The sequence below is a fragment of the Desmodus rotundus genome, chromosome 10, assembly GCF_022682495.2.
Source record: "Desmodus rotundus isolate HL8 chromosome 10, HLdesRot8A.1, whole genome shotgun sequence".
NCBI lineage: Eukaryota > Metazoa > Chordata > Mammalia > Chiroptera > Phyllostomidae > Desmodus > Desmodus rotundus.
This window is the reverse complement of record NC_071396.1, coordinates 44,141,177-44,156,008: the sequence shown is the minus strand read 5'-3', so window position 1 is coordinate 44,156,008 and position 14,832 is coordinate 44,141,177. Positions and strand designations below refer to the sequence as shown.

At 39.3% G+C, this 14,832-nt stretch overlaps 1 protein-coding gene across 9 annotated transcripts in view; it reads left to right on the top strand.

Moving 5' to 3' along the window:
- Window positions 1-14,832, top strand: part of RAPGEF6 (Rap guanine nucleotide exchange factor 6) — a 187,858-nt gene that overhangs the window by 113,560 nt on the left and 59,466 nt on the right. For all 9 annotated transcript variants that reach the window (XM_053912195.2, XM_053912196.2, XM_053912194.2 and 6 more), the window contains 3 exons: window positions 2,408-2,516; window positions 6,946-7,186; window positions 14,543-14,700. In XM_053912195.2, the coding sequence (XP_053768170.1) occupies window positions 2,408-2,516; window positions 6,946-7,186; window positions 14,543-14,700 (508 nt within the window). The remainder of the gene's footprint in view (window positions 1-2,407; window positions 2,517-6,945; window positions 7,187-14,542; window positions 14,701-14,832) is intronic.

Genomic DNA, 14,832 nt, shown 5'->3' with positions numbered 1-14,832 from the left:
TCACCCTCCAAGGATAGGAGGCTCTGTATCTGGTGACTTCAGACTATTCCAGAAAGCTCGGTGTGGGAGCCAGTACTCTTGCATGCTTGGAGGGACCAAGCACTTGCCCTCATGGCACTCTAAAGTTAGGTGGCCTGAGATTGCCATGAATGATGGTTTCAGCTTCAGTAATGTTCGTGTGATAGCAGAACTGCAGTCGTGAGCAGTGAGCCAGGTCAGGGACCAGGAGAAAGGAGGCACTAGGAGAGAGTCGGTAGGGATGTATTCTCTCCTTACAGGCACTGGGAGACTGTAGAGTAATGTATTAAAATGTGATTCGCTGCAACTTTATTACTAAAAAATGCAATTCCTAGGCTCACACCAATCCTGTTAATCATATTAATCACATCCTCCAGAGATGAAGTCTGGGAATGTGTACTTGCTACCAAAGCCCTCTAGATGATTCTCATGCACAGCAAAGCATGATTTCCCAAATCTGGCTGAATTAATTGGGAAGCTTATTTTTTCTCATTTAAAAATTTTTGTGAGTTCACTCAATAATTTAGAATGAGACTTTATTTTACTTTTAACTGAACCATACTATTATTTTTAAAAATGTTGAGGCATTCCCATTAGAAGTCATTCTATACCTTGGAACAGTGGTTCCCTACCAGGGGTGACCTGGCCCCTCAGGGGACATCTGGCAACGTCTGGGGACATGCTTAATGGTCATGACTTGGGGATTGATCCTGGCATCTAGTGGATAGAGGCCAGGGATGCTGCTAAGCAGCCGACAACACCCCGCAATAGAGCAGCCCCCAAACCAAAGAGTTATCCAGCCTGGATGTAAGTGAGGCAAGGGGTTAGGAAATGCCAGCATAAAGTTACAACGATCCCTTTTTTCCTTAAAGGAGCTTTTTCAGAAATAGATTTCTGGGCCTTACCCCAGGCTACTTATTAAGAACATCAAGTACTTAGGATCGTGGAGTCAGTATATTTATTGTTCCAGGATTTTATTGTAAACACATTTAAGAATCTCATTCTTCACAAAAAACACTGAAATTCAGTGATTTCATTCCTGAAAGAAGAGACAGATTTATCATGCTTTTACTTCTTTCTTCAGTCCTCCCAAGTAATGTTGAGATTATCTGACATTTTAGATCCAGAATATTAAGTCATATTTAACATTCTTTTTTAAGAATACTTTTGACATTTATGTTAAGTTTTCCAAGTTTATTACTTAGAGTTATTTAGACATACAGCGAACTTAGGGTGGCACTGATCACCTGCATTTCGTCCGTGCCTTGTTTTCCATCATTCCGGTTGATCTCAGTGTCTTCCAGTACTTTTTTCAGGGCAAAAGGGTGCTATTAGATTTGTGTGTCATTGCATGTCTGATAATGCTTTTGTTCATTGCAGTGTGAACTTCTTGGTCACTGTTATTTTTCCCCTAGAACTTTTCACACGGATAAATGTCACATCATCTTAGTGTTTGTTGCTCAAGACAGGTCGGAACCAACCTCTGGTCCCCTCCCTGGGCCCCTGCAGTGATGCTTGCAGTTTCTTGTTTTCTGTCCTTAGAATTCAAAACGTTCATGATACGTTTGAAAGTCTCTTTATTTACTCTTTTTTGTACTAGATGATCTAGTTCAGTATGCAGACAAGACGTTTTTAACTGGGAATTTTACCTCTGTGATTTTTGTTCTCTTTCCTAATATTCTGATATTTTGTTTCTCACACTTTTTTTTTTTTTTTAATCTTTTTGGAACCTTTCAGTCTCTGAGATCAGTCCTCTGTGCTGCTGCTTTTTTACTCATTATGTTTATCTCTTTATTCTTTTTCCTTGGAATTGTTAATAGTATTTTTAAAATACGTTTCCTGTGTGATTCTGAGGCACAGCAAGTTTGGGGGGCCCTTCTGTGGTGGCTCAGCAGCATCTCATGGAGGAAGAACAGAGCCACATGTAGTGCTAGTTGCTCCCGGACTGCCAGACTCGGCCGCTGGCAGGCGGCGTTATTACGAGGATTGAGAGCGCCACTTTACCTCTCTTTAAATGCAGTAAATCTGCATTCGGAGAGTTTCGCTAAAATTTGCACATACACACACAGGCAATTTTTATGAGCTGATGACATGACTAAAATTTTTTCTTACTATAAACCATACTATAAACCATCCTGTGTAATTTTTAAATTTCCCTAATATCCCAGAGGGAATGAACTTTTTAAAAAACATTTATAGTAGATTTAGGGAAATACAACATAGATAAAAAATTAAAAAGTCATCCCACTTCTCACAGAGATAACGATTGTTCACTTACAGGTATACTTTATTCAAGTTTCATTTTATTTTTTTATCATGAAACTTAAAGTTTTAGAGGTAACCAATACTGTTTTTCCTTAATTTGTATTTTTCAAATACTTTTCTGAAGATAATGGAAGTAAATGGACAGAACTTTGAGAATATTACATTTGTGAAGGCCCTTGAAATTTTAAGGAATAATACTCACCTTGCGCTTACTGTAAAGACCAACATTTTTGGTAAGTTTTGGAGAAAAAACTCTGTAAACTTTGTTTGTTTGTTTATTGTGATGGAAAAGGGTCATTACAATGGAAACAAGGATAGTAAAATGTAAAAACCTGTGTGTCTAAGCCACTTGAACATTTTTAGGATCTTTGGTGTTGAGATGTAATATTATGTGTTCTAGGATCTTAATTTTTATTATTTGTATTTAATTATTATTTTGATATCTTAGTACATTTTAAAGCACATGTACCACTGTACCCAGTCACTTGTTCAGTGCCTCCTGAGCAGCTGTGGTGAGCTGCGCTCTGCCGGGAGACCCTGAGACCCTGAGTGAGACTGAGACCGAGCTGAATGAAACTTAGGAGTCAGAATTAGCTGCCCCTACCCGCCACTGGTGTGCAAATCAACAAGTCTACTTCTGATGTTTTAGCCAGCTTTCGGAAATAGTAACATCAGTGCCAGATTAGCTGTTTCATGGATATAAATTGAGTAAAACATTGACGTAATTAAGCAGTAAATAATAAATTTTTAACAACAACATGTTCTGTTTTTATGTAAAAATATTGATTACTGTGCCTGAAGTGTGCTTTGATCCTCTTTATATTTGAATGAAGCAAGGATTAAGCCTACACTTTTAATGTACTGTTTATTTTTTTAAACATTTAGGAATGACTTCCTGTAATTTGGTTTAATTGAATACCTGTTAGATTTTCCTTGAAATTCTGAGAATGGCAACAGTATAAGAATAGAAAACTATCAAAGAAAATGTGAGTCCTTACAAAGTAGGGGGGGAAATTCCTCTAGGTCATTTAGGTTGAAGCTTAAGAAGTAAGAATTGAGTTTAAAAGCTATGTCTGTGGAAACGGAAGTGTTCAGTTTTTCCCTCTTTGGCTCCTCTTTATACTGCACTTAGTCATAATGAAAAATGAAACATGTTATTTTTCCTCATTTCACTTGAGTTCCTTTTACTGAATTATGTCATGTGAACTCTGGTAAATAACTGTTCACAATTCCTAATATTATATTAAATAAGCAACAAATAAGTAAGCCTTGTCAGATTTTGGATTTCCTGGAGCTGGAACTAGTATCTAGAGACATCAACTTTTGGGTTAAACTTTTGGGTTCTGACTGTGAAAAATTGAAAGCAGAGCTTGCTTGCTCAGTCACCAAAACCAAATTATTTAGTCTCTGTTTCCTAGGGTTCTTACACCTTTAATTTTTGTACCTGGCACATAATAATTACTGACTGGTATCAGATATTATGTGTAAAGATACAAAAATTGTATAATACAGTGAATGTAGTTTTTAACAACATGGACCTTGGGAGACAGTAAAGCAGATCTGAGGGATGCACACTGCTGCTAATAGGGATGTCCCATGGACAGAAGTGACACTGGTTTGGGGTTTGGCTTGGTTCCAGTTCTCGGGCAGTGCTCACAGCCCTCCCAGGCTCCTGTCCCTGGTGGAGTCCCTCTGCCTGATCCTCAGCGCACGTTTGGACGCAGCACAGTGCCCCCACAGAAGAAAGCGATCTCAGTCGCCCTCTTCCTGCTCCGGAACTCTGGTTCAGCTCTTCCTCTGGGCGTTCACAGCTTTCTAACATCTTTTAAAGCCCCCCACTCAGATAACTTATTATTAGCATTTTAATTTTTTAATACAGTTAATACAGAGATATGTTTTGATAAGTAAAACACTAAAGAAAGACGCACTGTAGAACCGTACTCTGTATGGTATTCCGCACCTTTCACTCCATCTATCCAGGTTCCCTGGCGTAGAATGTGTAGAATGGCATCGCATTATCGTTCTCTGTGGCGCTGATGTCATGCTGATGGATGATTCAGCTTACCACTTTCGCTGTTTATAGTGATGGAATGAAAATTCTTTGTTCCTGTGTTGTATGCTTATACAGACACCTACACATTTCTCAAAGTGAAATTACTCTGGCAATTACTAGAGAATTTTACTTTCCAAAAGTTTACCCTGGTCTGCCTACTATACTTCCTTCATCAGTGTAAGAATGGTTCTTGCTGCACGTTCTGTAATAATGAGGGTGGGTGAGCACTTCTGTATATCTTAATATAGTCTTTAGTCATCCAGTTTTATATTGAGTTACCTCTTGATTCATTTGAACGTCCTGTAATCTTAAGGGTTGTAAATACAGATTTGTCCTTTGACTTTACTTATTTGTTGTGTTTTTCATTTGTGGGTGTGTAAACACACACACATGAAGAGAGTGAGAAATTTTTAATCATATATGTTAAACTTTTATTGATTCTTGGGCACCCTCATTTCTGACCTGCATATTTTATCTGATATTGCTGTTTAATGGTATTGTATTGTAGTTACATTTGCTCACCATCTGTTCATTCTTGTCCTTAACTGTTTTTTTTTTTAATTCAACACAATCATTTCTCATCTTCATTTACAAATCAGAAGCTCCACAGATTTTTACCTGTAAGTACATACTCGAGTCCGGTGAAGATATAAACTGCTTTGCACACTATTCAGCGGCCTTACATGCACAACACAGCCGGGGTGTCTGCAGCCCCTTCGGAGACCTGTTGCTGTTGCCAGAAAATGCAAACACCTCGCCGGAACATGGTCGGGCCGCGTTGCCACATTATCTCCAGTCGTCTTCATTTCTTGAACCTTTCCTTTTACCACAGGGCCTTTCAACTAGAGATTTCCTCTACCTGGAAATGGTTCCTCCTTCCTTTCCGGCACCTAGTTAAAATCTGCTCACCTTACTGACCTCTTCTTACACAGTGGCTTAGTTGGGGAAGGTTTTCCCGTAGTCCTTGTTGTTGTGCTCTGTCTCCCTGGGGTTCTCTCTGTAGGCAGACTGACTGCGTGTTCCACCACAGGAGCACTCTGCCGACACCTAGCGTAGTGCCTGCCCTACATTTGTGTGTCAGTAATGTTTTTTAAGTAGATGAATGTCTTGATTTTAGCTCAGAAAGGCATTTCTCTCTTTACCACATGGCTTGAAGTGAAACTTAAAAATAGAAACCAAAAGGAATTTATTGTATTTTAATCAACACAGAGTATCTTTGAAAGGTGACTCCTAAAGATTTCCATTATTTTGAAGGCAGAAAATGTGCTTTTCAAAAGCTTGCAATATGCTTTGGTAATGTGAAATCATGCTGGTTGAAACTTTCAAAATAGTCCAGTTTTACAACTTGAAAACCAAATTATATACGGTTATAATGTGTCAGTTCTTAAGGTGGTGTCCATTTGAATCTTACTTATTGGTCCTTGGTGTTGTGGAAAACTGACTTGTCCCCCTAAATAACGGGGGAGATTGCAGTTCTCTGTGGTTGGGGTTCCAGTGGGCACATTGTACAGCACACAGCTCGTCTCCTGTGCAGGTGCAGAGGACTGCTGCTCAAAGCCGCACCCGCCGGTGCGCGCAGGGGCCGCTTCCCCTGGGCCGCAGGCCTGACCGTCAGAAATGCGCAGCCTCTGTCTCCCTCTCGTTCAGACCCCGCGGGCACCACGGGGTTTAGGAAAGCCGCCTTCTACTTCAGCATTTATCTTTTTAGTGTTTTCTTTTTTTCTCTAGTAGGTAATCTGTCTTGTTTGAGAACAGACATTTAAAACAACCAAAAAAACTTTCATGTCATTACTTTAACTAGAAAATGAATCAGTAATAGCTTCTAGATATTTAGTCTTTATGCAGATATATGTTTCTTTTGCCTGATTCCAGGGAGATACAGCTCCTCTCACAAGGTGAAAAATTGCATCAAGGCGAGCAGATTGCTAGACAGGCAAGTCTGCCAATGCGCTTGCGTCCTCCTTGAGGATGAAATAGCCCACTGGACTGGGGGTTGATAGAGCGTTCGCTAAGGATGCTTGGCTTTCTCTACTTCAGACCACTGTAGCGAATGTTTATTAGTTGCTTTATTTTACTGACTGACCTAAGTCTCATGCATGTGACGCTGAGGAAATTGTCATCTGTTACCAAATTTAGTACTATTTCTGGTAAAAACAGGTCAAGCAAAGCTCTTCCTATTTTTTAAATGGCTGATTTTTGCAAAACTGAGCCTAATATAGTATTTACATCTCATTTCATCTCATCTTATCATTAGAGATAATCTAGGTAATAGAATCTAACTATATGTTTCAATAAAATCTGAGTTGATTAGCAGTTACATTGCTTATTTCCTAAATAGGAACCCCTGATCTTCTCAAACATGCTGGTAGTCTGTCCATTTCTTTCCATTTTCCTCATTTTTTTCTCACTTTTGGACAACAGGAGTATAGTCAGGTATAAAAACTGAAAAGAAAGGTGGGTATAATTGATAAAGGATGGCTATAAATTTCATGACTGAGGCTGGGAAAGTCCAAGTGAGAGAGTGTGACTGTGTTTATCCTTAAAATTGGTTGTTTATACAAAAACTCTCTAATCTGAAGAAATGACCGTCTATTTATTTATTTCCACAGTGTTCAAGGAGTTGCTTAATAGGACTGAACAGGAAAAATCTGGTGTTCCTCATATTCCCAAAATTGCTGAAAAAAGAAGTAATCGCCATTCAATCCAGGATGTACCAGGAGATATTGAGCCGATACCACAGGAGAAGGGGCATAAGAAAGTAAAAGCAAATACTGTTTCAGGTGGAAGAAACAAAATCAGGAAAATTTTGGATAAAACACGATTTAGTATCTTGCCTCCCAAACTATTTAGGTATGTAATGCCGTTCTCAGTCATTTGGGCATTTTCCTACTGTCTGTAAAATTTATATGATGGTGGGGGGAAGTTTGGGCTCATTTCAGGCTTTATACAAATAACGCATCATAAAACCTTCAAGCAATCCATAAATAAGAAAGAATGAATTCTGTGTGTCTCCCCTCTTTTCCATTAAAGTTACCACTGTTAGATTATATAGTGTTCCATTAGCTTTGTTTTGAATTTTAGAATAAACTGCCCATTTTATTTTATAAAATTTTTTTTGGTACATTTTTGCTACAGTTTCACTCTCTTGACCTACACATTTGGACACCTTAAATTTTACGACACATTCACTAATTGTACTTTTTTGTCTTTTAAATTATCTTTTTCTTATTGCACTATTTATTCCGCCTTAAATTCTAAAGCTCATCTTATTAATCAAAGCTATTTCTATTTCCAAAATGAGATGTCACTAAAACTGAATGAAATTTCAAGATTTTCCATGTAAATTAAGTGACGCGGGTACCAGCCTGCAGTGACGGCAGCATTATGGCTGAGAATAACTCTACCAAGACACGATCTGCTTGGGGAGGAAAGGTGGCCGACCTCTCAAAGGAGAAGGGCCAGGAACCTGTTCTTCAATGGGCTTTTATTGAGTTTATTTGCATAGGAATACAGGGCATATACATAAAGTTCAATCATTGTCAGGCAGTAATGATCAAACAATAGATAACATTCAGAGAACTATGAGGGCTTATTTAGAGTCAGGGTCAGATAGCTAAAGGGCCATAAAACTTCGGGAAACAAACTCATTCCATGGTTGGACCCTTATCATTTAAATTGAGGGTATTAGCAAAGCAGGTTTCACAGAATTATATGCATTCTTTCTCCGGCCTGATTGCCCTGGGGAACCCGCCCTTTCCAGGACAGGGCCACACCTACCTCCAGCATTGTTTCAGGCTTAGGTGGAGCAGGGGAAGTAAGGCAGCCAAGAGATTAGGAGACTTCTTATAGACAGAATGAGGACTCAGGCTGTGTCAAAGCCCAGGGGCAGGAGTCTGTCACACCCTTTTTCTATAGCCTCACAAGTCCTTCCTGGAGAGCCCCCTTGTGACCGTGCCTGTCTTAGGTCATCACTCCCTTGAATCTTACCTGTCATTGGCTAACTGGTCATGCACTGGGGGCCAGGCAGGGTGAAGTAAAGTGGGCAGAGGCGGTGCTCCTGCCAGGGAGATAAGCTTCGTCTCCTCAGTGGCTTAGGGTCCCAAGGTCTCTCACTCAGCCTTAGCCATGGGGGGTTACAGCTTCTGTGAAACCAGACAGGGTGGTTCCCAATAATTAAGGTCTGTAAAATACTGATGAAATCAATCCACTGATGTGCTGTGACTGGGAATGATTCTAGTATATATTACATGTGTGTATATTTTACATTGTCTACTTCCTTAATCAGAATTTTTAATCAAATACAGTACTTAGCACATAGTAGACCAGCACACTTAATAAGTTAAGTGAAACAAAGAATGCATATTCTGACAAAGCATGCTCAAAGAAAATACTTGGCTTCTGATATTCCTGGCACCATGACAGGTGGTAATAACAGAGTTGAAAAGAGGTAGTTCCTACCTCTGAGCAGTTCATGTCATTAACCCTATTCTTCCCATACTTATTACATGTTAGGCACCATGCCCAGAGATAGAAATATGGAAAGATAAGTAGGACAAGTTTCTTGTCCTTTAAGAGTTGATTATCTGAAAGGGAAAGCAGGGCAGGGGTGCTTAGACAATGACAAATGTTTTGATACGTACAAAGGCTGGTCGTTTTGAGTAGAGAGAGAGAGAGAGAGTGTGTGTGTGTGTGTGTGTGCGCGCGCGTGTGCGCACACACCTAAAGGTGAAGCCGAAGAGATAGGTGAGTGCTAGGTTGTGAAGGACTTTGAATATTATGCCAAAGCTAAGAACTTTTTCAAGTCATCGTAGGGAGCCAGAGAAGATGGGTGATGTGATAAGACTTGTGCTCTTAGGAACTTCTGTCAGTCTGTTTGTAGTTTGGGGTTGAAGGTGCAGCACAATTAGCAAGGAGACTAATGAGGAGGCAGCTTTGAAATAGAGAAGTCTCAGCTCTCATCTTTTACATCAAGATCTCGAAAGATTTCCTGATGGGAAAATGCTCTCCTTCTTGAGATATTATTTCCAGTCAGGGAAACAGATTTGCTGTTCCTTTAATTTGGGGCTCACAGAGGATTGAAACATCCTGAGCTCTGTTCTTAATGTCACTCATTTCTAGAAGGGTTATTACTCATTCCTTTCTGAATGACTATTCTCCTTGAGGTGAGTGGTCTATAAAAATCAGAACTTTAAAGTAGCAAAGTTCTTATATTATTGAGCATACCGTAGCAGCACAGCCAACACTGTAAGAAGGCTTATATTTTCACAAGTGAGCGTTGAGGAGGGAGAAGGTAAGAGGGCCAGCCCACACTGAAGAGATCAGGGACAGTGTAGGATGACCAGAAGTCGCTGTATGAAGACCTGGGGAAAGGCAGGGGGAAGGAGGAAGAGAGGCAGGGAGTGCCCAAGGGGATTGCTCAGGAGGCAGTCCCCGGGTTCCAGTTCTGGAAACCCCAATGGGTTTGCTCTGGACCTGTGTATCTCCTTCAAGTGATTCTCATTTTGAACAGCAGCACAACTGTGACATGTGTCATCAAAAGCCAGAGAGCACTGATTGTAACTGACTTTAGCTTGTTGGCTGCACATCCCACCCACCCAGCTGTGCTGAGGCACAGGCAGGGAAATCAGTCATCTCCACAGCACCCCCTTCAGGGAGCGGGACTTCATTACTCCACTTGCAGTTTTCGCCAGACGTCGGGTCCTGTCCAGAAACATCCACACACGTCGAACACGTCCCTGAGTTCAAATAGCCTATAACATTTATTTTTACTTTTGGCTTACAGGATTAATACCTAAGAGATGCTATTGTGTTTTATTGGTCTAATAACTGCGTTGTGGCTGTATTACCAATAATAATCCTTCCTGCCTCGGTAGCCTGGGTGGGTCAGGTCAGGATTTAGATTTGAATACTAAGGACCGCTTGGCACGAACCGGATATGCTCACTAGTCTTTGACAGGACCCAGAGTCTCTGTGGACAGGCCACATGCCCTCTCGCCCTCGGGTTCTGCCTTTGGCTGCAGCAGAGGCATGGAGATTGAGGTGTTTAGGAACAATCATTTGAGTATTTGCAAGCATTTTTTCTTTATATTGGTACCCCCAAAACGAAAGATCCAGTAGGAATAGTTTTACTTAAACTCAGAAGGGTTTTTTTTCATTTATTAGTCAGGAAGTATTTATGGAGTCTCTCACTTCGTGCGAATAGGAAGCTGCTGGCTGTGAATACAAACATGAGTAAAATGCTGCCCTTCAGGAGTTACTGTTAAACTGCTGTCTCTTCTAAAATGTTTGGAATAAGTAAGATATGTTAATTTCAGCCATATATATATATGCCAAAAAGTAGATTATTTTAGTAAGAATCAAAAAGGTTTTCTACTGGAGTCTGTTTTGCAGAGAGAATTAATTTGTCATTGTACCTTTCATAATGCCCACTTTTCATTTTTGAGAATGTATGTCATATTTTTTGGCACTCAATCATTAAAAATGAATTCAGACAACCCCTTTTGCTACACACACACACGACTCACTAGATACAAAACATCAGTAGAAAAACAGAGTATATGAATCAGATGTTCCGTATCAATAATAATCAGGGATATACAGTTAGGATAGGAAACTGTTCGAGGCTGACAAAGAGAATAGTTAGGCCAGAATTGATAACGTAGGATAGATACTAAGCTCAGTCTGCTATGGGAATATAAAATGAGTCAACCTTTCCATAAAGCATTCGGGAGTTTTTTATTAAGAGCTTTAAAAGTGTTCATACCTTTGAATCAGTAAGTCCATTTCTAGTAATAATTAGATGAAACCTTATGTGTGGGTGTTCCTAGGAATGTTATCTGTAATACAATAAAACAAAGTTGGAAATACCCTGGATGTTGAGCTACAGGGAATCGGTTAAATAATTGTGCGGCGTGTGCGGCAGAACGACTGGGAGACAGATGTTGAGTGTGGTTTTCACTAAGGTGTGCAGTTTTAGAGGTGATTTTTGCTTCCATGCTTGCTTGCTTTCTGTATTTTTAAAGCTTTACATTTTGAATATGTATTTTTTAGTGAGTGTAATTCCACAATTTCTGAACATCTCCTATGTTCCAGGGCTCTTTGGAAGGGCACTCACTTCTCTAAGAATAGGAGATGAGCTGCCATAAAGTACTTTAAGGAAGCATATCTACAGAAAGTGAATGTGAGGGAGGAGCAAATAGTTGAGATAAGAACAGTAATTCTCAAAATCCCTAACCATGACATCATTTTAAAAGGAAAGAGTATTCCTGAAAATTAGAAGTGGAAAAAGTTACTGATTTTAAATAACATCTGTATGTTAAGACATAGCAATGTGGTTTTTGTTGACCTGAAACTACTTCCCAATTCATGAAGTCTAATCTCCTATTTTTTTAATCACTCAGCTTTTACCTTATTTTCTTTAATCGCAGATTGCCTACGTAGCATCTTTATATTATGTGTTGTAGCAGTTCTAGATGTAGACTGTCTTGTTTGCTTATCGGAAATCAGTTTTTCTCCTCATTTCTTGTCAGCATACTTTTTTTGGTTTGCTTTTAATGTTGGGATTATTTTTTATTTGCATATTGATATTTACATGGCCTTTTAGTTTCGTAATATAAAAGTAAAATATACTTTTAGTATATTTAGTGTCAGGGAATTTTTGAGGAATTTTCAAAACTGTCTTGTTTCTGTTACTGCATCACCTCAGGAGACTGTTTTGGTAAGAACGACATAATTGTTTGCAAATAGGCTTTATTAATTCAGCTTCCGAGCAAGCATGGATATTTTGCCGGTTAGATACTGTTTCATTCATGTCACAGCATGGGTTATACTTAACATTAGTAAAGTTTTCATTTACACATGCTCACACCTTAATTAACATGAATTTTAAGCAGCTTTGCATTATTGTAACTGCAGTGTCTTATCTATGGCTCATTACAAAGCCGAAGTAATGCTAAGATCAGTAAGAGAGGCGAGAACTTAGTGTACTTCATATACTTCTTTAGTCTCTAAATTTCAGTCTTCTGCAGCTGATGCAGCCAGTGCCCTTTAATAGAAACCTGTAACACTTCCACATTGTTAAAATTGTTTTTACTTTGATTATTAGTATGGCCAGCAGATCTCTTTAACAGTTTGTTTCCTTGGATTCAGTTACCTGACCCTTTGTGTCCAAAAATTGGCAGTTTTATTTTCAAAAATGTATAAAAGAAAGACTTAAATTTTTTAACACACATACACGACCTTTTATTTTCTACATAATTTAAATTGTTACCAATGACTTATTAAGCTAGAAATATTACATCTGTGAAGCCCTCCTCCACTCCTCTTTTTCCTCTTACCTAGTAGTCTTAGAACATTTAGCTCTGATCTTCAGGAATACACACCTAATTCTAAGGAGCCAATTGAGCATAAGCACAAATTACTTATTAAATAAGATACTTCGTTTGCCCTGTCAAAGTAGACTGCCTTCTCCCCCTCCTGGAAAACATTTGCTATTTCTGTAGTGCCTTTGCCTGTCCTGCCCACCCGCACCCCACGGTATTCCAGTGTGAATTGCCTAAAATCCTGTTTCTACCATTCTGTTTTAATTTTGCTAAAAGTACTTACCCATGGTCCTAAAAGTAGGAATCCTATTTTCCTCCATGCCAAATGTTTACCTACGTTGCCTAATTTAGTCATTAAAGTAGTCCTAAGAGATAGTGTTATTCACATTTTTGGGTGAAGAAATCAAGATCTAGAAACAAAATGCCCTGAGGTCACACAGCTAATAACCCAAGTCTGCCTGGCATAGCTTGCTTTTGAAACATCTCTGCTGTCTTCTGCGTCTTGATGCTTCTTGACTCCTCTGCTTTCTGTCTTGTCTGGCTCTCTCTTCCTTGTCCGGCTATTAACAGTCCTTCAGCTGTGCATTTAACAGTCCTCTGTACTCCATCTTGCACAGTTTCCTAATCTGCCTAAATCCTTCTTTTTTACTCCTAACTTATTCTCAATGTATCCCATATCACTCATCTTTAACCCATTCCATGGTAATAGGTAAGTATTCTGTGATACCTCTGTTTGTATGTGTGGCAAGTACTGGACAGAATGTTGCATTTAATAAAATTTTGATGAGAATTAATATTAACCTAAGGCATTGGTTTTAACACAAGCATAACCTTAGAAATAAGTGGTATTTGATTGTTGATGCTGATGGAAATTATTTCTTTTCATTGCTACTCCGTTTGTGTAGGACTGTTTTTCTCTTTGTGTTTTATAGGACTTTCATGTTTATAAGTTAAGTGATGGTTATGTCTCTCTGTTTTTTTTTTTCTCTTAGATACATTTAGAGTTATTTATGTAACTCTAAATATCCTAAAGAAAAAATATCTTATTTTGCTTAACTATGGCCATTTAATGGACACTCATTTTTGAAGACTTTAAGGAGAATTAACTTAGATGACTTGCTTTCTGTTTTGGTTCTGATGTTCTCATCTAGGAAACAGCCAAATAGAACTAAGAGATCACACAGGAACTAATGTGCCCTTGGAACAAACACTAGAGACTATCTAATTCTTTTCTTCCATTTTCGTTTCTGGTCCTCTTTTTCCTTCTCCTTTCTATTTGTCACATACTTTCATTGTTGTTTGTTGCTGTTCTCTGTGCCATCTTCCTGTTGTCTCTCTTCTTGATGGTTTGGGTGGTTCTCAGGTTGTTCATACTTTTAAAGACCTTTATTTTGTCGCTTGAACCTGGCTCTGTTGTTGTTTACAAGCTGCCCTATTCTTTGTTTGGGTGTAGACCCAACTCCATCCTTGGCCCAAGAGGTCGCCAAGCTTTTGTGCCGAGAGACAGAACCACGCTTTGGTGTTGGCTCTGCATTGTTGGGGTCATGTGTTGGTGTCCACGGATGCTAGCACATCCCAAAGGCTTCCCGAACACTCAGATTCCGTTTCTCTACCAAAACCAGCAGACACTCTAAATACGACTATTTCTCTATTGTGAGGTAAATGTGTATAAGTTAAGTTTTATTTCTTTGTCATTGTTAAAAATGTTCTAGTGCCATTTTCATTATTACTGTTGCCCTTTGTAAAAGGAATTGGTATGGTATTATAATTTAATTGTTGAAGTCACCACTTTGAATTGGTTTTGTATGCCTTAGTGCACAGAGAATAGTAATATTTCCTACTAAGAACCCTCAACACTTTAAAGTGATATGACATTCTTTTGAAGTGACGGAGGCCTGAGCCAGTCCCAGGACGACAGCATTGTGGGAACGAGGCACTGTAGGCACAGTCTGGCTATCATGCCCATCCCTGGGACGCTGTCATCCAGCAGCCCGGACCTCCTGCAGCCGACCACCAGCATGCTGGATTTTTCCAACCCTTCAGGTGACTTCTGTTTGTCATTTTCTGTAGCGATGTTGTGCCAAATGGACTAATACATGGTTAGGCCTTGGGCAGCAAGTGCCAGATTTGCTTGCAGCCTTCTTTTCCTACCTCTTAAAGCTGAACAGAAGATTA